Raw genomic sequence first — 22,347 nt, 5'->3', positions numbered from 1 at the left:
TAGACACGGTGCCGAGGCGCCTCTCCTCACTCATGCTGGAAATATGATGAGCAAACACTTCCCCGGCCCTTGTGATGTGTGGCCCTGCTCTGCCTGTCACGGTGTGGTGACACCCCTCGTCCTCATTATGACCTGATGAGGGCTCACTTCACTGATGAGGAAACAGGTCCAGAGAGCTCAGGTCAAGTCCTCACAGCTACACAGGCAGGAAGCAGTGATTCAGGACTAAACTCAGGCCTTCTGGTCCCGATGTGACTTCTTCCCCCTGTGTCTATATGGCGTTCCACTTGCTCGCTCCTTCAGTACTTCTTCATTATGGGGATGACTTCTGTGTTTCCAAACTGTGACCCCACTAAGCTCTAGGGCAGAGCTTCCAAGGCTCCCCCCTCACCGCTCCCAGCCCTCTCAGGAACCTGGGCCCACGGCTGCCCATTCTTCCATCGGCAGTGCCTCTGATGGGCCAGGCCCCAGCCCGGCTCCTGACTTCAGGCTCAGACACACACAGAGACCCTGGGGAGCAGTCAGGTGGGGCCTGGATGAAACCCCATCTTAGGATTTCCCCCAACGCCCCTCTAATCCCTGGCCCAGCTCTGATCCCCAGGGAGTTCTTGCAGCTCTTCTGGAAATTCTTACCTATGCATCTGCTGTGTATAACTTAGAGAGACAGATGCGAACAGTTCTGCCAAGGTTGGCCCATCACACCGGCCAGCTGCAGGAGAAGGTGAGAAAGCACTGGGCTGGTAGTGAAGCAGGCCAGCAGGTAGCGAGGGCTTCACTGAGGAGGCATCCGTGTGCTGAGAACCCCTTCCCCACTTCCTCCTAATAAAGCATCTCCTCTCCTGAAGCCAAGGGAGGGAGGCTTCAAGAAAACTCCTCGAAAGCCTGTCATGTGAGCCCTACAGTGTGGGACTGTCCTTGACTCCCACCTGGGGACAGTAAGATGCCACGGCTCCCGACAGGTGGCAGAAGACTGGCCGCCTGAGGGGAAAAGGTCCGAGGAGGTGAAGATGTGCTGGTGCTTCGCTTGGTTCAAACATGGATCCTGCAGAAGGAAGACTCCAGTCTTTCTGGAGTTGGGGAAGGAGGGAAGTTGACTCCACTCGAAGTGGGGGTGGGGCCAGTGCTGGGCGCCTCCATGAGCTCCAGCGTGGGGATGAGTTGCCTGACTCAGGAGGGATCCCTGTGGGTTAGAGGTCTCCCATAAGACTAGCAGGAGGAGGAGGAACTTTCCAGTGATGAGAGCATGAACTTAAGTGTTGCCATCAGCCTGGTCTTATTGTTCACACTGCCAGAAGAGCAGTGGAGCCAGACTGCCCTTTCATCCAGAGACCAAGACCACTGAAAAGAAATCCAAGCGGAAATGCAGACAACGTCCCTTGGTCTCCGAGGGGGACTGGTCCAGGAGGCACCAAGGGTACCAAATCCCAAGGATGCTCAAGTCCCATAGCTGGGCTCTCAGTATCCACTGGTGCAGAATCCATGGATACAGGGAGCCAACTGTAATGAGAGAGAATAAAGCTGCTTCCTGCTCGAATCCCACAGAGGTCTGCTTGTTCAATAAACTGGCTCCCCCATGCACGTGGAGGCCAGAGAGGGAGCAGCCAAGCCCAGGTTCAGCCCTTGAGAGGCCACTCAACTCTAGGATATGGTTCTTAACCTTTTGGGGGAAAAGAGAGGGACTTGTTGCAAGATTAAAGCCGTGAGGTAAGCTACAGACTCTCTCCATAGAAAATTACACAAAAATTTTAATATAATTTGGGGGCACTATGGACCCTCACCCACAGTCTCGCTCGAAAACTCCGCAGCCCAGATGGGAAAGCCATGTACAAGGAGGCCGGGCCTACATTTCATTCTTACAGGTTTGGCAGCAGCACCGTGGGCTCATTCTGATTTGTGGACCTGGAAGAGGGTGGTGTCGGGCTTTGCTCATCTTCCTTTCCAGAAAATTCCAGGCCAGGGGCGTCATACTGCACTTGTACCTGTGTCTTGGCTTCTAGAAAAAGTGCTTTTGTAATTTGTTGGAACTGATTTCCTCAAGCAATGCTGGGAATATTTTGATTTCTCCAGCTCCGCCAATGGTGCCCTGGTCAGGAGGTTAAGTGTTTTATTGAAAAGACACACTTTTCCTTCCCAGGCTGATAAACAAGGCTGCTGTAGGGAAACCGACTTCCTCCCCCGGGTCGCTCAGCTGGAGCGGCCTAACCCTGGCCAAGGAAAACAAATGCGTAAACATTTCAGGGACATATAGGAAGCGTTTCTGCTGGACGCCTGCAGTGAATGGCCACTGGAGTTTACACAGCAAACCCCACGGGGGCCTCGGCACAGCCGGGACAAAGCACTCCTGGCCTCTCGCTTCCCTCCCGGCTCCTACTTGCTGCTCCCCAAAGACCCATAGTCCCGCCACTGCTTTACCCAGCCCGCGAAAGCACTAAACAGGCTCTTTATCACCACCAAACGCCAGCTTTGCCTGCTGTATGCTTGGCTCTTAAAGAGAAGGGGGTCTCCTTTCACCCAGCACTGCAGGGGGAGCAGAACCCCCGAGCTGTTTGTGTCCTAAGCCTTAAGGAGGGACATGGAAGCTGGGGACTGGCTGCAGTCCAGTGTCTACAGTTCTCCCTGGGTCAGGGCAGATGTGGGAGGAGCACGTGCCTGGTCCTTCGTGTGAACACTCTCCTCTGCAGGCCCCACTCAGAATCCCAGCCAAGCACTCGAGGGGCACAGCCGGGCATGCGGTGGGGTGGGGGTGGGGGGGCCTCTTCCACGATGCAGCTGCTGACTCCCCCGTGGACAGCCAGGTGACAGAGTTTCCTGGAGACCGTGCTCTACTTCTCGCTCAGTCCACCGTTGAGAGCCACTGCAGAGGGGTCCGTAGCGTCCGTTTTTGACAAAACTCTCTCTGGTCTCCTTCTTCACCAGACTCCCATTGCATTTCTATGCTTGTTTGTGCTCCTCTTTGGAATCCGTAGGATATAAATTATTGGAATGAAGGAGACTCCAAGTACAATTTTCTCTTCACGGGTGACTATGGAGTCTTCCCCGTTCCCACGTGCTCTACCCTTCCCACCTACTCTACCCTCAGTCTGGAGTGTGAGGGTCTCCATGAGCTCTGCCCACCCACATTTCAGCCGGTTTTCTCCACACATGCCCCACTGCAGTCACACAGGGGACCACACCTAGTCCCTCTTCTCATCGTCATCTTACTGTCCTTCGTCGCCAAAAGGCCCTCCCTAGAAGGTTCTCTTCCCCATACCTGTTTGCCAGGTGTAGCCTACCCTCCAGGTGCGCATGCCCGTCCTCATGGGACCTCACAGGCATCGAGGTCAGCCCTGAGATGGGATGCCAGAGGGCCTGAGTTACTCCTGGTCAGCACAGCTTATGGAGCTTGGTGCCTCAGACATGGGGCTGATCAAAAGAAGGCAGGCCAGACCATAAGCCCAGCCAGGGACACCTCTGGGCCACAGGGTATGGCTCGCATAGAGACTCTTGTTAGGTGATGACTGAGCCCACAGGTCTCCAGGGCTCTGGCCCCCTCCACCCGTCACCATCCCCCCCAGCTATGAACCTCGCAAACCTCATGCTTCCTTTGCAGCAACAGAACAAATGACACTGGCCCTCAGCACAGATCTGACTCCTGGTTTATAGAAGCCAACTCTCAGAAATAACGAGTGCCCAGGATCCCTCGGCTGCCCACATCAGAGGCTGGGAGCAAGGGCGGGATGCAGAGAAAAGGCAGCAGGGGCCCCACCAGCCTCCCCTGGCAGTCACAACTCTGCTGGGAGGGGCCGCACAGCAGCGCGCTGGGTCCGAATCACTCCCTGGCAGGCCCTTCACAGAAGAGGCAGGGAGGTTTCGGATGCTTCTGCAGCAGTGTTGGTTCAGGTGCTGGCGCAGACTTGTCCCTGAGGCCTGGGAACTCCGCCATCACCCCCAGTAATGAGCACTGGAGCCATGAGGCTCATCCCCAGAGGGTCACAGGATGGGTTCCGAGCCGTTCCAGTTCACTGATGCCCCCTTCCACCTAAGAACAGAGGGACAGAGTTAGGGCTGCGGGGCCACAGGGGAACCATCTCTTGTCCTCACTCACCTGATCTCCCATCTCCAGGGCTTCGAGGATTTCAAGTTTCATCATGTCCACACCACCATTCCACACCCACAGACAAACCTACACACCGGGCCCCTATAAGACAAACGCACCCAAAATCCCTCGACAAGCCGAGTGATCTACACACATCTGAATCCAGCCACTCTTCAGGGGGGCTAGATGGTGGCACTTTAAAGGCACATAGGAAGACCCAGATATGGAGAAATCCTAGAGGTTTCAAGGCACAGAAGGGGGTCCAGTCGCCGGAGCCCAGAAAGGTAGGCAGGGGGCATAGGGAGCCCGCAGAGCTGGCACCACACAGGACCTAGTAGGCCTCGCACGGATTCTGGCCTTTGCTCTAAAAACCATGAGAAGTTAATGAAGCGCTGTGAGCAGTTCAGTAAAACACAGGTTTGCTTTTTCAAAAAATTACTTTAGGAAGCCTTAAGAAGCAGTGAGTATAATTATAGGAGTCCTGAGTTAGATGGGGCTTCCCTGGTGGATCAAATGTAAAGAATCTGCCCACAATGCATGAGACTTGGGTTTGATCCCTGGATTGGGAAGATCCCCTGGAGAAGGAAATGGCAACCCAGTCCAGTATTCTTGCCTGGAGAATCCCATGGACAGAGGAACCTGGCGGGCTACAGTCCATGGGATTGCGATGAGTCGGACACAACTGAGCAACTAACACTTCAGCAGAGTTAGATATAATTTAATAATAGTTCAGTCCCCAAATTAAAGTTATTATAGGAGAGACCAGCACTTAATTTTAATATTAATACATGGAATTAGTTTTCTATAAAGGACTGAGAGGAATCACATTTATAGCAGGTGGGATATTTCGGAAAAATCTGGCACTGGGTGCATTATACACAAACGTACATCCTAACATTATACAAACCAGGAAACAGATGTTGCATACCTCAATAGCAGTGCTAGAACATGGAGTCTGAGGCTGGAGTTTTGAAATGTTTCCCAGGGTGTGGGGTTTGGGGAGTAGACATTTTCAAAACCTAAAGTTTTACAAGTCAATACTGAAATTGTCACAGAGAGGGAAGAATGGGCACTTTTCTTAACTTTACTTGTACATCTGCATTGGAAAGCCCAATACAGGCAGACCTCATTTTATTGAGCTTTTCTTTATTGCACTTTGCAGATACTATGGGGGGGGGGGTTTGTTTGTTTACAAATTGAAGGTTTATGGCAACCCTGCATCGAACAAGTTATCAGCACCATTTTTCCAACAGCATTGGCTTACTCTGCAGTTCAAGCTGTTTCATTATTACTATCTTTGTTATGGTCATCCATGATCAGTGATCTCTGACATTATTACAAAAGATTACGATTCATTGAAGATCATGATGTTTAGCATTTGTGGCAATAAAGTATTTCCTAATTAAGATATGCACATTGTTTTTTAGACATAATGCTATTGCACACGTGACAGACTACAGGATAGTGTAAACCTAACCTTCATACGCACTGGGAAACCAACAACTCATATGACTCGCTTTACTGCATGGGTCTGGAATGAACCCACAACATGTCTGAGGTCTGTCTGTATCCCTGAGATTACACCTGCAGCAAGAAGGGAGTGAACAGGTTCTCTCAAAGTAAGACTGTTGCATTTTCCAACCGAGTGCTTAGAAGTACCATGAATTTTCAGTCACGGTTCGGCATAAAGCCAGCACTTTCCATCTTCATGAATAACCTAGAACCCCACTGAATTTCTCTCCTTCCTTCCTCAGGCTTCTGCTCTTTGCCTTTCTTCATGCCTGTGCCTGCCTTTCGGGACCCCATCTACTCTGAGTTTCCAGTTGAGAGGGACAGCCTTGCAGAGGCAGGGAGATTCATACTCATTCTGTTCTTCCAACCTACTTTCCTCCTGATGACCAGAAACTTCTTGGTCTCTGTAAAGACTGTACGACCCCCAAGGAGTATTTTTCACACTTTACATCATTCCATTTCCCTTCAAGTGAGCAAAAAGACTTCTTGTCATTTGGAGAGGAAAACAAAAATCTTAGTGTAATTTTGTGCTTCTTGCTCCCATATAAAGGTGTGGTGTGGGTGGCAATATTTGCATCTAGCTCATTTTGGAACAATTAATATGGCATTCTCCTAGCTCCGCCAAGGCCTCCACCCTGTGCAGGGCTTCTGTAACTCTCCAGGGAATGTAAGAATGTAATGGCTGTCATAGTCTTAGACACCAGGCACAGCCCCGCCCTGTGTCATGCGCGTCAAGTGACAGTTCAGGAAATTTTAATCTGGTCCAAATATGAACACTGGAATGCATCTTCTTGTTAAAACACTCGGCATAAAAGGCTCAGCCACGAATGTTAAACTATTTTAAGAAACCCTCCAAAACTAGTTCTGCATTCCCTTCAATGTCATTTGGTAGCGTCCAGAGATGCTGCACGATTGTACCCAAAATGGGGTTGTATGGTTTTCTGGCAAATTGGTTCTTTTCTTCCTGAATAAAAGGCTGAGAGGTACCATTTCATCACCCAAACCATTTGGTCCCTGGAATCCTTCCAGTCTCAGATACTCAGAGGCAGGTCTGGATGTGCAAAAAGTTTGCATACATTTGTAGAAGAGAGTTTCTCCCAAGGGTAATTGTTGGAAGAACTACCTTAACAAGATCCATTCCAAGCCTCACCTGTGATAAGAAATGCAGGATAACCTCTCATGCTCCTCCACGGACCCAACCTCTGCTTCATCATCAGTCATGCCTTGTGCATCAACAAGGTCAGCATCACCTGTTCCACTGGAATGTGGATTAAGTGATTCTTTGGTACCCGAGTGCTTTAGATGGTGTCCTGAGGTGCTGTGTTGTTGGCACTGAGATAGATCTAGAGGAACCTATTAGACGCTTTGGGGTTGAGCTAATTTGATGGAACCATCAGCATCAGAGCATCCATCATTGCTTAAAGGAGAGATACTGGGACGGTGTCTGGAGACAACTTAGCAGCCCCGGAAGGAGTCAGGCTGCTCCTTGGTGAAGAGTGCCCACTGCCTGAGTGCCCACTGCCTGCCCTACTGGCGCAGGACCCTGATGACATCTCAGGGTAGCTAATAGAGGTCCAGCTGGTGGGGAAGACGGATAGAGCTCTGACTTCCACAACCGAGCAGGCTCTAGAGGTAAGATGAGCTGAGAAGGGTTGTGATGACCACAGGTTTGAAGGGAGCATGTGGACCTACTGGGTTAACAGCGCTTGAGCAACCTTCAGCCACACAAGGCAGAGCCTCGATGATTCCACCACTCGACTTTGATGTTTTCAATTCACTTTCTCTGTTCATCATCTTTGCAGTTTTGAAACACATCAATAAAAACCTTGTACTGTTCTGTTAAGATTTGTAGAGGAGCGTGTGTGTTTGTGTGTTAGTCACTCAGTCATGTCTGCCTCTTTGCCACCCCGATTCCACCATGCGACTTGAGGTTTTCAATTCGCTTTCTCTGTTCATCATCTTTGCAGTTTTGAAACATATCATTAAAAACCTTGTACTGTTCTGTTACAATTTGTAAAGGAGTGTGTGTGTTAGTTACTCAGTTGTGTCTGACTCTTTGCCACCCCATGGACTGTAGTCCACCAGGCTCCTCTGTCCATGGAATTTCCCAGGCAAGAATATTGGAGTGGGTTTCCATTCCCTACTCCAGGGAATCTTACTGACTCAGGGATCAAACCCAGATCTCCTGCATTGCAGGCAGGTTCATTGCCAACTGAGCCACCAGGGAAGCAGGTGGCTTCCAGGGAATGTAGAGAAGCATCAGCTTCTGTAAAGTTCCTATCAAAATCTTAGACACTAGGAGCACATCCTGAATCCAGATGCCCAGATGAAAGGCAGAGAAAAGAGCGACATTCCTGCCCACGGCCTGCCTCCAGGCACCAGGGACCCAGATTTGCAAAGGAGCAACTACTGCCAAGGCCAGTCTGGATTTTTGCCTCCAGTCATGGAGAGAATGAGGGGAAGAGTCAGAAATAGAGCAGACTTCCTGTATCCCTATAAGATCCACCCTCAGCCTGGTCCCCAACGCCCTTCCCTCATCCTTCTCCATCCCTCACAGCTTCACCCTCCCCATACCAACAGGCAGACGGAAGCTTCTCCTCTGAGCTCCCAATTTGACAAAAGAGTTTGGCTTCAGTGCAGGGGTGAGTCACTCTCATCTGCTGCTAGTCGCCCATGTCACACCAACCAGGCACTGAGTCCTAAGGTCTGGCTGTGGGGTTGATGTTGGCTTTCAGGCTTTCCATAGAGGTAACCAACCTACTGCACCCTGGCCAACAGGTGCTGAGGCAGGGAGAGTAGTAGAAACACAGAAAGAAAGCAGTTTACAACTACAACAGGAAAGCAGAAATGTTTTAAAATTAAAAGAGCTGAAACGCTGGAATGCTGTGTTTATGAAGGGGATGAATGGTTCCCCAGGGGGGATGGTTCTGAAAGTCTACAGGCCAATTACAAGGATGAATAAGAACTCTAAACATGCAATCAGGGGCTGATAGAGAAAGGGAAGGGTGAAATGGAGTGGCTTCTGAATGGGCTGCTGCTGCTAAGTCGCTTCAGTCGTGTCCAACTCTGTGCGACCCCATAGACGGCAGCCCACCAGGCTCCCCTGTCCCTGGGATTCTCCAGGCAAGAACACTGGAGTGGGTTGCCATTTCCTTCTCCAGTGCATGAAAGTGAAAAGTGAAAGTGAAGTCGATCAGTCATGTCCGACTCTTCGCGACCCCATGGACTGCAGCCTACCAGGCTCCTCCGTCCATGGGATTTCCCAGGCAAGAGTACTGGAGTGGGGTGCCATTGCCTTCTCCATCTGTGTGGGCAGGCAGCATCAAAGCTCACTCAACTATGGAGGAGGCTGAAGGTGTGAGTTTAGAGCAGGGCTCCTCAGCGTGGGCACAGTGGTTATTTGGGGCTGGATAGTTCTGTTGTGATGGCTGTCTTGTGTACTATAGGACATCTGACACCCTCCCCCCAACCAAGGACAACCCAAAATGTCCCCAGATGTTGCCAAATATCTCCTGCAGAACAAAATTGCCCCCAGTCAAGGACCACTGGCTCAGGGGTTGAGCTCAGTGAAGATGCGGTGGTCCCAAGCTCAGGTCCACTCAGCGTCATGGGCAGGCCCATCTCATGATCACGACTGAATCCCCTTCCTCTCCAGCAGCCATCACTGAGTAGTAACCTGCCTCCACAGATTCTGAACACTGACAGAACTAGTGTATTTCAGAGGAAAAAAAGGTGACTTGCTGTACCAGCGAGAAGAGAGCAGGCCTGCTTTTAAAGCCACCAGAACTGACCTGTAGAGATATACCCCAGAATTCCTCTCACTCACTTTGGATTTCCAGACAAGTATCCAGTGTGCCAGCATGCCATCCTAGGTGCCAGCCGCTGGCAGCCAGAGCAGCTACCCAATGAGCTCCACGGGCTGCCTCTCACCTGAGAGCCTGGCCAGAGCTGTGCCCTCTGTTAGGGGAATCACACAGACTGAAACCACCCATCCTGGCCAGGAACCATAGGAACCAATCGCGTGAGTTACTTTACGACAGGAGGTCCTGGTAAGGAACACGGAACAAGCCACCATTAAACTGAAGAGTTTGGGAAAAGGTCAAAAGGAGACGCCACATGTCCGACTGCCTCCCAGAATCCTTTTCGCTGGCATCCATCTTGGCTGAGCAATGTTTGCTTCAGCAGCAAGAACCCTGGGTCAGAATGACTGGCCAGAGACAGCCCAGAAACTAATCCCACCCCCACAAGACCCGAGACTGAGAGTCTCGTGGCAGAGCAGTTCTCCTGGGTTCCCTCACCCTGCTAGAGACAGCCCAGAAACTAATCCCACCCCATAAGACCCGAGACTGTGAGCCTCGTGGCGGAGCAGTTCTCCTGGGTTCCCTTACCCTACCAGAGACAACCCAGAAACTAATCCCACCCCATAAGACCCGAGACTGTGAGCCTCGTGGCGGAGCAGTTCTCCTGGGTTCCCTTACCCTACCAGAGACAACCCAGAAACTAATCCCACCCCCATAAGACCCGAGACTGCGAGCCTCGTGGCAGAGCAGTTCTCCTGGGTTCCCTCGCCCTACCAGAGACAGCCCAGAAACTAATCCCACCCCATAAGACCCGAGACTGCAAGCCTCGTGGCAGAGAAGTTCCCCTGGGTTCCCTCACCCTACCAGAGACAGCCCAGAAACTAATCCCACCCCCATAAGACCCAAGACTGCAAGCCTCGTGGCAGAGAAGTTCCCCTGGGTTCCCTCACCCTACCAGAGACAGCCCAGAAACTAATCCCACCCCCATAAGACCCGAGACTGCGAGCCTCATGGCAGAGCAGTCCTCCTGGGTTCCCTTACCCTACCAGAGACAACCCAGAAACTAATCCCACCCCCATAAGACCCGAGACTGTGAGCCTCGTGGCAGAGAAGTTCTCCTGGGTTCCCTTACCCTACTGCTCTCCGCCCGGGCGCCCCTTCCCAATAAAGTCTCTTGTGCTGTCAGCACGTGTGTCTCCTCGGACAATTCATTTCCAAGTGTTAGACAAGAGCCCACTGTCAGGCCCCAGATGGGGTCCCTGTTCACGCAACACCTCCACCTGCAATGACCATCTTCCCTGTACACTCCGCATCCTTCGGGGCCAGGTCTAGGACCCCTTCTTCCAGAAGTATCCTTCCTCAGAACTGCTGTCAGGCTCCCCCCACCATACTGTCGTGGCATCTCCCTCTCCTACTAGACTGTGAGCCCCTAACGCGCAGCTCTGGTCTCACTTGCCTCCATCCCCTCCATGACCGCTGGCTCAGGGCTGGCTCCCAGGGGTGCTGCTGAGTGACCACGCCCCCTGCATACCAACTACCCCTGCTACCCCTGCTGAGGCCCGGGCACCAGCAGGAAAACCTGAGTCTTCACACTGCACTCCCCCTCCCCTTTGACCCCAGTGGGCACTGAGACCTGCCCAAGGCCTACCTCCCCCCTCCCTTCCCTTCTGCCTCCTCCCACCCATCCTCGGCCAACCTCACATGTGAGTCCCCCAAGGTCTCCAAAGGAAAGGGAATGCTTTCTCTCAACCTCACAACAGCTCAGGGAAGGCACCATTATACCCAATCGATGGATGGGAAATGGAGGTCTAGACGGAGCCAGACCTGGAAGTCATGCCACGTGGCAGTGGCAGAGCCAGGACTCAGTTGGGGCCTCCAGACTCCCGTTCAGTGCTGTGCATCATGGTGTCACATATCCCATGAACAAGGAACACCATGGGCACTTGTGCCTGTGGGCTGCAGAGAGGGGACTCAGAAGAGCGGGGCTGGGTGGCAGGAGCACCCAGGGAACCCTCCCTCAGCAGGTGAGAGGCACTGTGAAGACGGCACCGAGGCAAGAAGGGTGTTTGCAGAGATTCCTCAGGCCGTAGCGGGGAGCAGCAGAGGGAGGTGAGTGCTCAGCTACAGCCCCTCAAAGGCACCGTCCCAGCTGAAATTACATTTTCCATTTTTCGTCTGATCCTCCAAACAGAAACATCTGTGACCCAGCCCCAGGCCCCAGTTATGAGTTCTTTCCTCTTTTCTCTGGCCTGTTGACAACCGTTTCATTTTCTCTTCCTCATTCTACTGAGGCTGGAAGCTTGAGAGAAGTTACTGTGTGCGCCTTGTTTGGAAATGACCATAAATCAGGCTTTTTTTTTTTTTGGCTGAGATGGTTAGAGAACAGAGGAGGGAGAAGGGTAGGGGACAGACACAAGCAAAGGTAACAGGAGATTCTCTGAGGCCGAGGCATGCGTACACTAGAGAGTGGAGATGGTCCGGGACCTGGGGTGGATTCCAATTAGGATGCTCTTCTCCAAAGTCTGGCAGTCTAGTTTTGTGCAATGTCACCATGGCAACAAAGCCAGGTGGCGGGAAGTCACCCTGCCCGTTCAGTGACCTTCCACTGGGCTGGGACAGCATGGGCCTAAGATCCAGGCCCTGCACCGCTCTTGACTCGGGGTGTGGCCTGGGGCCAGACCCCAACCCTAGAGAACCCTGTCCGTAGAAGGAAGGGCCATGTCAGATGTTGTCCAAGGGCCTTTCTGTGGATCCAAGCAAGCTGCCAGATGGCTAGGCATGTGGCGTGCCTCGTGCGGGTTAGTGTGAGTGTCAGAGGCTCTTACGGGGCAACAAGACCTGAGTCTGAGGGTAGGCAGTGCGTCTCTTCCTGGATTACAACAGAGTTGATTCTGAACTTGACTTCTGTCCATTTGTGAACTCTGAGAGCAAGACACAAGTCTCATCCAGCTGTTTCTTGCATAGAGTCAACTCCAGAAGTTTCATGAGGTTGGAGTGATGATGGAGAAATCCCACCTGCCCTCAAGTTGGTCTATGCTGCCGTGAGAGCTCACTGCTTTCAGCAGGTGCTTGGACTCTAACTGGCCTTGGAAAGGACCTGAGCTCGGGCCATACCTGCTTTCTATCAAGGCAGCAGGATCTATCCCCCAAGAGGCCGGGCCCCAGCTCTAGTGGGTCTCGCTGACCTTGAAGGCCACTTTCCCAAGTTTCTCCCTTTGAGCTGTTTGAGAATCTGGGATGAAAACAAGATGCAAAGCCTTTGTAATCCAACCCCTTGGAACAGGATTCCAGGAGGCTGGGCCTGCTGTTTCCCATTACAGTGGTATGTTATCTGATGGGTACACAGGGGGAAAAATCCCACATTCCCTCTACTCACTCACCCACTCAGCTTTCCGGGAATGATGCTGGGAAAAGTCGTGCCATGTTAACTACCCAGAAGGACCCATTAGGGTAGAGCAAGTGATGGGAGATGTTGAACTGGTCTCAGCAAAGTCCATACAGGGGTGCAGCACTCAGACCTGGGGGGGGCGGGGGGCAGCCAGTGGAGCCAGGAAGGAAGTACCTCAGGGCCAGTGTGTCATAGCAGGCTAGACGCTGGAGGCTCAGCATCTCCCTTGACGTCTGACCCTCACCAGGCAGCCAGGGAGGGTGAGGGGGAGGTGGACACCACTCCCACCAGCCACCAGAGCATCAGTTCTCAAAGGGCTGCCCTAGAACAGCGGCACCTACAGCCTCTGGGAACTCGAGAAATGCAGATTCTCAGACCACATCCCAGGCAGACTGAATCAGAAACTCGGGGGTAGGGGTGGGGGGGTGCGGGATTTGTGTTTAACCACACCCCTCCAGGGGAGGCCCATTGAAGCCTGGGGACCACGCTCTAGAGCAAACCTTCTCTGTGAGGGAACAAACACAGACATGCTGGACCACTGATGCCCTCAGCCATCAGGGAGCTGTGTGGAGTCTGGGCCAACCAGGAGCCCCAGGCCAGCTGTCCCAAACCCTGTGTGGTGCCCACATATGATGATTTTCTATCTGTGACAAGCACTAAGGAGCTCTGCTGGAGGAGATGCCAGGACTCAGTCTGGCCCAGGCTGCTCCCGTGAGAGTGAGCAGGGACGGACGAGGGCGGGGCAGGGACTCAGCCTGGACCGCCTGCCCCAGGCCAAGGGCTCAGGGCAGCCTCTCCAGATCATTTCACATGCCGTCATTTCACTGGTTCATTCCAGGGCTCGTGGCCCCACCCCAGAGCAGGGGTAGGTCCTGGGAGGAGACAGCTAACAGAAGAGGGAGAGGAGACTCAGGCCCACGTTCACACTTGGATATCTCTGGACTGACCAGAGCCCCAAGTCATTCTCAAGCACTTGTCAATCAGGGCTGAGCCTACAAAGCCCAATCCCTGGACCCCTGGGAGGCACCTGGTAAGCCGAGTTCTACAGCAGAAGCATTCTCAGGAAAGGAAGAGTTACTCCAGAGAGGGTCAGCGGAGAGGCTCGGGAAGTGGGCCACCAGGGGGGCTGCAGAGACAGACTCTCCTGAAGAGGCCTTCAGAGAAAGGGCCCAGGGGTTTGGAGGTGGGCAGAGCCTGTGTCCAGGGCGCAGTCCGGAGCCCCGCTGGGCAGACTCTCCTGCAGGAAGGATAACCGGTGGCCCCCCACCCAGTCCTGCAGGAGGCGCCAAGGTCTGTGTCACCTCCTTCCCCCGCTGCTGCCCATCTCTCATCACTCCGAATGAGTGGCCCTTTGTACATGAAAGGAAAGCGGGCTGCGTGTGCCTTTAATCCTCCCGACGAAAGAAATGCCGGCGCATGACCCCACAGGAATGCTCCACCCCAGCCCGGCGGGCAGGCAGGTGGACAGATGAGCAGATGGACGCATGAGTGGGGGACAAGGCAGATGTCCCCACACCTCCTCTATGTCCCTTCCTGTGTCTGTGGAGCCTACTTTCTCTCCTCAGCTCCATTAAGGGCTCACTGGCTTTTGGGTGGCTGAGCAGCAGCCCTAGGTGAGCCCCCTGGATCTCAGGCGGTCAGAGACATGGGACCCCAGACATGGCCCACGTCCTCCACCCCAACCGCCACCACTTCACAAACAGGAAAACAGAGGTTCCGCCCAAGGTCACTGGGAGTCGTGAGCGGCTGAGACAATAATAACCAGGGCTGTGCAAGGCGCTTGGTGATGTCCTGGGTACTCTTCATGACAGCCGTGTGAGCCAGGCCTGGCCAGCAACCCCACTTTACAGACGACAAAGTGAGGCACAGACAGAAGTCCAATGGCTCACTGACAGAAAGCGGCAAGGTCGGGATCCAAACTCTGGGACCCACGCTGGCAAGTTCTCCAGCTCCCCTGCTGGGATCCGGGTCTCCTCCCTCCCAGCCTGCCCCTCCCATGGCACCCTGAGGCCTCTGAGTCACCGCCCAGAGGCTCTGCAAAGGGTCAGCCTGAGCGCTGGCAATTCCCCCTGCCTCCCTGCCGCAGAGCCACCCCAGCTCTGGGCCTGGCCAGAGAACTCCTGAGCCAAGGGAGCCCCCTGGCCTGATCCCCAGGCTCCCTAAGACCGAGGGTGGGGTGAGAGGACTGGAGGACACCCACTGCCTTGGCGGCTCCAGGGTGCCTCCACTGGGTGTTCAGAGGGCCCCACCTGCACCAGCAGAAGGCCCAGGGCCGCCCCGCGCCAGCGCAAAGGCGTTGCTGCTCCAGGAGGCCGTGTCTGAGCACGCCCTGGCCAGGCCAGGTCTTCCTCGCTTCCGATCCTAGTCAAGCGCCCCGCCACCCCACCCCCGACACCACCAGGTAACCCCACCTGTTCCTCTTCCTTGGGGCCTAACAGTACTCACCAAATTTGGCAGCTGCTGCCTTGAATGAGGAGGGGTCTCAAGAGGCACCAACTCACCACCCCCACCACCTGACGCAGGGCATTTAACAAGCTGTCTGAAGACATGTCATCTCACAAATCACACGCTTCTCCCTGGGCTCCAGTGACCACAAAATGTCACATATGAACCAGCGCCAAGCATTGAGTCTTTCCAGTCTGTAGGGGTCCTCCATTCCCCAGCACACACACCCCTCCTAGGGGGGGACAACCCAGAACCCATTCTCCTTCCTATAGGCCACCCCCCACCACTGCTGCCCCCCACCCCCCACCCCTCCACCACCACTCAGGCAAGGCTCCGAAGTCAGAGATGCGCCTGACTCACTTGGTTCTGATGCAGAGCTCAAGGGGAGGGACGAGGCCGTTGTCTCTGTCCTCAGGGACGGTCTGGGTGGTGTCTGGGGAGGGAGGGAGAGAGAGAGGCACACGGTCATCAGCCAGGCCCGGGCTCACCTGAGGTCAGCATCAACAACCCTACTCCTCGGACCTGACTCCTCGGACCTGAGTCCTCGGGCAGCTACCGCTCTTCTCTCATTTGGACCCTCCCTGGTTCCTGCCCGTCAGCTCTGACCCAGATACCACAGAACCTACTCACTGGCTTCCCATCTCCAGTCTCTACCCCACCCTCCTGCTCCACTTCAGCTACCAGAATAGTTTTTTCCAAAAACATATCTCATCCTATCACTCCCCTTGCTCCAAAACCTTCCATAGCTCCCCTTTGCCTGGAGAATAAAAACCCAAACTTGCTGGCATGATGCTCTTTCCTATGTAGTCTCCCCCTCACCTCCCACCCTTTAAGCCCACCATTTCTCAAGGCCCAGTGCTGGCCCCCTCCTGCAGGAGGCACTGCTCTTACTTGCCCTCTGACCCCCCAGTCCCAGCAGTTGAGTCTGCATTGTTCTCTGCCTGCCCTGAGTGGGCGTGCTAAGGCCGGCGTCCCCGACCAGTCTGGAGGTTCCCCGGTCGCACAGGATGGGTGGGGAGGTGGCGCACCGACGGTCAGCCGGATCTGCTCCTGCTGGTTGGCCAGGCCATCATAGTAGTATAGGTCGAAGAGCCGCTCAGCCCTCCAATCTCGCAGCAGCTCAAGCTGCTGGCTGAAGAGGACGCTGAAGTGGCTCTCGCTGCACACCACCCAGATGGGGAACCTCGGGGTCTTCAGGAAGCAGCCCACCTGGACAAGGGAGAGGGAGCAGATGGGGATACCCGATGCAATGTGCTACCCAGGGAAGCAGGTTGGCGCATCTTCTGTCCAAGCCCAGGCCTGGGCTGACCTCAGCGAGGCCCTGTGGGGGATCCCGGCCTGTGTATGCTGCTCACTGACACAGGGCTGTCCCTGCCCACTGAGCCCATCCCTCCCAGGGCCTTTGCCCCACAGACAATCATAAGGAGATACCCCAGCCTGAAAGGCAGGTGTCACCCTCACCTCATCTCTGGTAGCAAGCTGGCATGTGGTGCTGCCCATCCTGCCACCGAAGGCCCCCACATGTCCAGCCCCTCTGCCCCCATCAATGACCTCCTAACCGGTTCTTCCTATACCCTCCCCTGCCCAGCCGCAGCCACACAGGGCCTCTCACCAGTCCTCAAACTAATCCAGCAGGGCAAGCCTCAGGCCTGCATCCTGTCCACGAGTGTGTACTCCCTTCTCCTTCAGGTCCTGCATCATCCGGACAACCCAGTCAGAGAGCACGCATCACGTCCCGCTTCTGGCTCCCGGGGTGAGGGTGGGAACTAGGTACCAAGTACCCACCCTCCTCTGCCACAGCGCATCCCTCTGCCCTACAACAGCGTGTCTGCCTGCCTCTTGCACGGACTATACACCCTTAGCAGCAGTGCGGGGAGTATCAGTTGACACAAGCAAACGTTTGATGACCGAAGGTCCTGGTGATTGAAACGGAACGTGAGCTAAGAATTCAGCTTGAAGAGAGGTGGGGCTGGAGCCAGGGGGAGAAGGGAAGGAGGGCCTCTGGGTGAGCATCAGTGGGTGATGCCAGGACAAATGTCCAGAGACCTTGAGGGAATGGCAGGCATCAGGGAAAAGCAGGGAAGGGGAGAATGATGGTGGAAGTTCCCAAGGAGGAAGTCCTTTGGAAAGTCCCCAGCAGAGGACCTTCATGGTAGAGGAGGGCTGCGGGCAAGGCAGATGCCCGGGACCAACGTCAGGGCCCTCCTGTTGTTGGATCTGCAAAGGGGAGAGGCGGGGCCCGGCCCCCACCCCACTCAGATGCGTGGCTGGCCCGCCCCTTGGTGGCCAGACTTGGACATGCTCTCTCCCTGTCACCTGTGATTCCCAACCCTGGGCCCTGGCTGCTTCAGTTCTGTACGTGCAATGGGCCAGGCTTGATTCGGCCTAATCCCCACCAGCCCCGGGGAGATGTTTGCACGCTCAGGTATTTACAGCCGCAGCCTGTGGATTAAGGAAAGAATGGGAATTATTTTTCCAGTGGGGAGATAGGCATACTTTCTCCGGGGCCCGTCCCAGAAGACTGGGCCTCCCAAAGCCCACCTGGAGCTGGCATGTCTCGGCCAGAGAGGCTGTGCTCTGGGGAAATGCCTGCTTGTGAACCTTCGACAGAGGGTAGCAGGGTGAACTGCACGAAGTCTTCACTTTCTCATTATCCAAGCACCCTGCCCACTCCCTATTTGGCCCTCACCCCAGCCCCCTGGGAACAGTAAAGTGTGACTACAGAGCTCCCTCCTTGGTGAGGGGGGTGGGGAATTCGTTGTCTTAAGGGACGTGGCTGGACGTGCCTAAAGTCCACTGCAAACCTGGCTTCCGTTCCAGTTAAAAGAGGCTTTTCTGGTGAGGGCATCACCTCGAACAGGGAGCCCTGCAGACTGGGAAGCCAGTGCTCGCTCACTGCAGGAAAAAGTGCCGTGCAGCCTGCCAGGAACCGGCGTCTGCAGAATCAGCCACCTTGAATTTTCCAGCAGAGGGACAAAAGGGCAGCTTGCCATCTAAGCAATGGTCAAAAGATTAAGGGCAAAAAAAGCTGCCCGGGGAATTTATAAATGAGTTTTCTCATTCAGGAGCCCCTTCCAATTGGGTGACTTTTTTCCAAAGATGAAATTTGCTTCCTGTGGATTCTAGGGTAGCTGACCAAAGGCCTGGGGCAAGGAAGGAGGGTGGGGGCACATTTCCCGTCCCCCGGCACGGCCCCAGTGGGTGAACGTGCAGCACAATCTTCAGGGATTACAGTTGACCCTTGAACAACGTGGGCTTGAACCGTGTGGGTCCACTCATACATGGGTATTTTTCAATAGTCACTACTACAGTGTTACATGGCCGGTTGACTCTGGATGCAGAAGAATGGCGGATATGGAGGCCCTATGACGAATTATATGCAGATTAACCCCTGAGTGGCTCAAGGGTCAACTTGTAGTTTTAAATGGATTCTTGCATCTTTTGCAGGACAGAGGTATGTGAATGCCTCCAACCCATTCACGGACTGCCAGCTTTAAAGCCCTAATTCAAAAGGACCAACGTTTGACTTCAGGCAAAGTGACAGTCCGCCATCTCCAAGGATCGCATTCTTTCAACGGGACTTATACTTCAGTCCCAGGCATCAGTGGTGAAGGATCTCAGAACAGCCTTCCCTTGTGGGGCTACCCATGAATGAGGTGGAGACAGTAAACAAATAACCACACAGACACATTCGCACCACGTGTCACTGAATCTAAGACGCCGTGGGAGTCACCGTTAGTTGTGTGTCACTAAGAAAGAATACAGGCTGGCGGTTAAAGCCGGACGCATCATCAACCGCCACTATACATCAAAATCTCAGAAGTGTTCATGCGTGGGGCAAGTCTGCATCTCAAAAGCAATGAAATGGGATATGTAAAAGCAAGAGGAGGCCTGTGAAGCAAAGAATTAAGATTCTTGTGATGGAGAATGACAAGGTGGGCAGGGGACCACAAGAGGAGACCTCTACTGAGATAAGAGTGATGAGGTTAGGAAAGGCTTCCTCTTAGAAGTGACAGTGATGTCAAAACAGAAGGGTGGGAAAAGCAGGGACAGGATGTAGGGCCTTATCGATCAAGGTCTGGACTACATAGTCTCTGTATTAGTTTGCTAGAGTTGCGTAACAAAGTTCCACAGACTGAGCAGCTCAAACAACAGAAATTAATTTTCTCACAATTCTGAAGGCTGGTGGTCCCAGGTCAAGATGTCAAAGGGGTGGTCTCTTCTGAGGCCCCTCTCCTTGGCATGAAGATGGACAGCTTCTTCCCGTGTCTTCAAGTGGTCTGCCCTCAGCGTGTACCTGTGTCCCAACCTCTTCTTATAAGGACACTGGTCAGCTGGATTTGGGCCCAACCATCGGACTTCTTTCCCCTTTGCTACCTCTTTGATGGCCCTATCTCCAAGCATAGTCACATTCCAAGGTACTGCCAGCCAGGACTTCAACAAATCAATGCTGTGTTGAGGATCAGGGAGAAGACACGATTCAGCCCATAACAGTTTCAGAGGACTGGGAATCCATGGAAGGTTGTTAAGCAATGGAATAATGTGATCAATCAATCTACTCTTCTAAAGATCACACTGGCTTCAGAGAAGGAGCCCGATTGGAAGGAGATGGGGACAGGAGCCAGAGCCCAGCTGGGCTGACACAGGTATTCAGACCAGCGAGGCTGGTGGCTCAGACAGGGGTGAAAGAGGACTTGAGAAACAACTTAGGGTGGGAGCCCCGTGACTTCTTGATGGACTGGATGCACTCTTGGCTCAAGTAACTGGACAGATGGTGCTGTTTGTGGAGCTGGACAAAGGGGAGGAGGGTGGCAGATCTCTCCCTGCCAAGCTCAGTCTTTGCCCGGGTCCCTCCATGAAGGCAAGCAATGAACGTGACTTACAGATCGTGGGGAAGCCCTTAAGTGAAATTCCCTGTGCCGTGCTTTCCTCCCTGGCCTGTCAGTCCCCCATCGCCATGGCCACTGGGAGCCAGGAGGAGCTGGTCTTCCCAGTGCAGCCTAGCCTTCACATTGAGCCTGAGGATGGAGGGAGTAAGGGGAAGTCAGATGGGCCAGGCCAGTCCAGTTGTCATGGAGAACAAATTAGGTTCCCCAGGACACAGCCAGACTGGAGTGGGAAGGGTAGGGGCTCGTTACTTATGACAGGGGCGCATTTTTTGGCCCAGAGTTGCCTCTGCTTCTCCCAGGGCACGGGAGGAGTGTGGGTCACCTGACAGGACCTATCACCCCCCACAGACCCTCAAAGGGCCCAGAACTCGGGCTCCCAGCCAGAGTCTGCACCGAGAAGCCTGGGGATGGGCTGTGAGTGAAGGCAGGCCTGGCTTTGCCAGCTACATGAAAGAAAGGCTTCAGCCTTATCGGAACAGCTCTGCTGTGGACATCATTTCTAGGTTGCTCCAAATACCAGATCTTCCCCATAACAACATCTGGGCTGCCTGTTGGAAAAGACCAGGCCAGGCTGAGTGGGGGCCCTGGCTCTGGTTCCAGGTCTGGGCCTGCATGCTAAACCTCCTTGGATTCCTTCTGTTTGATGTGGCTAATCATGAGTTCTCTGGGGAACTCAGAACCAAAAGATGGAGGGTGGAGTTACAGGAGATGAAAGCACTCTGGTCAACTGCCAGGCCTCCACCTTCTCCTTCAGACGCCTGGTCCTCACAGAGCTCTGGGGAGAAGGAGAGAGGCCCAGGGTTCCTTCTTTAGCAAGGCCGCTGTCCCGAGGCAGAGGAGCAAACCACCCCTTGTTTCAGAGAGAGAGAGCACCCATCTCCAATCAAACAAACAGTGGGGGCTGGGGTGGGGGTGCCATGTAGATTTGAGGATTCGGATCATTGTAGGATCTGACTTTCTGCAATCAGCATTTTACTCCAAGGAAAGGATGACGCCCAACTGCTGTCCCTGTCAATTACCCCCAACAGACCAAAGGAAAATAGTTTACATTTTGACCAACACCCTCCACACAAAAGTGAGATCAGGGCTCCTAGTAAGCCTTGGGATTCTGTGAGCCTGGTCAAGATTACCTCTCAGCCCGTGGAATTTCGGCTGAATGCCTGCAGAGCCCACACAGGGTCCAAGGCTCAGGGTACCTGGTGCGTCTCATGGACCACATGGCTGCACTCCTGGGTGCTTTCCTGACATCAGCACATCTGAGAGTGAGTCACTCATTCTTTACTCCCCAAGTCTTTGGAACCCACGGGGTTGCTTCCTGTCTGTGCGGGTGAGGGGTCACCCTGAGAGGGGATCTGGGGATGGGACCACCCAAACAGTGGTGTTCAATGGAGACAGCACACTTGAACATGTGGTCACGCAGGAAGGCCATGATGAAATTGAGCTACCCCACATATCCATCCACCTGGCATGCTCTGAGCATCCCTTTGGCTCAGTCTCTGCATCCCTGGTTCTGGGGATATAAGATCTATGAGGCCTCATCCTGACCCTCCAAGAACCTCTGCGGGTCTGGTCATTGAAGAAAGACCTCCTGCTATTCCCTCAGGGCAACTCTTTCACGAAATCGACCACAGAACAATTCTTCCCTGAAAACAGGAAGACCGAGACTCAGAGAAGGCTTGGCAGCAGGCAGGGACAAGAACACAGGGCCCAGCGGTCCTCTGCCCATGCTGCCAGAGATAACTGTCACCCTACCCTCTGCCCAGCTTCACCTGGGGGTCACATCCTTTCTAAGACTCCAGCTATAGTGAGAGGGGAGGTAGAGGGACCAAAACGCTTGCAAACAGACTGAGACCTGTTGCGATTGAACTGTGTCCCCTCAAAAAAAGATCTGCTGAAGTTCTAGCCCCCTGTACCTCAGCATGTGGCTTTATTGGGAAACAGGACTGCTATGGGTTACTTAGCTAGGATGAGGTTAGTGGAGTACAGTGGGCCCGCAATCCACATGACTGTCTGCTTAGAAGGAGAAGCTGAGGGAGGAGATGGCCGTGTGACACTGGAGGCAGAGACTGTAGTGACACCTCTACAAGCCAAGGATCACCAGGGATCGCTGGAAAACATCAAACACTATAAGGGACGAGGAAGGATTCTCCTTGTGGATTTCAGGAGGAGCATGGCCCTGTCAACACCTTGATTCTGGACTTGGATTAGGAGAACTTGTCCTCCAGAGCCATGAAACAC

At 53.9% G+C, this 22,347-nt stretch overlaps 1 protein-coding gene and 1 pseudogene across 6 annotated transcripts in view; both read right to left on the bottom strand.

Annotated features, from left to right (window-relative positions):
• Positions 1-3,618: 3,618 nt before the first annotated feature.
• Positions 3,619-22,347, bottom strand: part of MINDY4 (MINDY lysine 48 deubiquitinase 4) — a 145,571-nt gene continuing 126,842 nt past the window's right edge. For 5 of the 6 annotated variants that reach the window (XM_027539461.1, XM_027539458.1, XM_027539459.1 and 2 more), the window contains 3 exons: positions 16,249-16,429; positions 15,581-15,653; positions 3,619-4,018 (listed from right to left, as the gene is read on the bottom strand). In XM_027539461.1, the coding sequence (XP_027395262.1) occupies positions 3,970-4,018; positions 15,581-15,653; positions 16,249-16,429 (303 nt within the window). In that variant the 3' untranslated portion in view covers positions 3,619-3,969. The remainder of the gene's footprint in view (positions 4,019-15,580; positions 15,654-16,248; positions 16,430-22,347) is intronic. The other variant, XM_027539457.1, reaches the window with a different exon arrangement.
• LOC113891433 lies at positions 4,705-7,679 on the bottom strand (annotated as a pseudogene).

The sequence above is a fragment of the Bos indicus x Bos taurus genome, chromosome 4 (assembly GCF_003369695.1).
Source record: "Bos indicus x Bos taurus breed Angus x Brahman F1 hybrid chromosome 4, Bos_hybrid_MaternalHap_v2.0, whole genome shotgun sequence".
NCBI lineage: Eukaryota > Metazoa > Chordata > Mammalia > Artiodactyla > Bovidae > Bos > Bos indicus x Bos taurus.
Note: the sequence above shows the minus strand (reverse complement) of the source record. Positions and strands in the feature narration are given on the sequence as shown.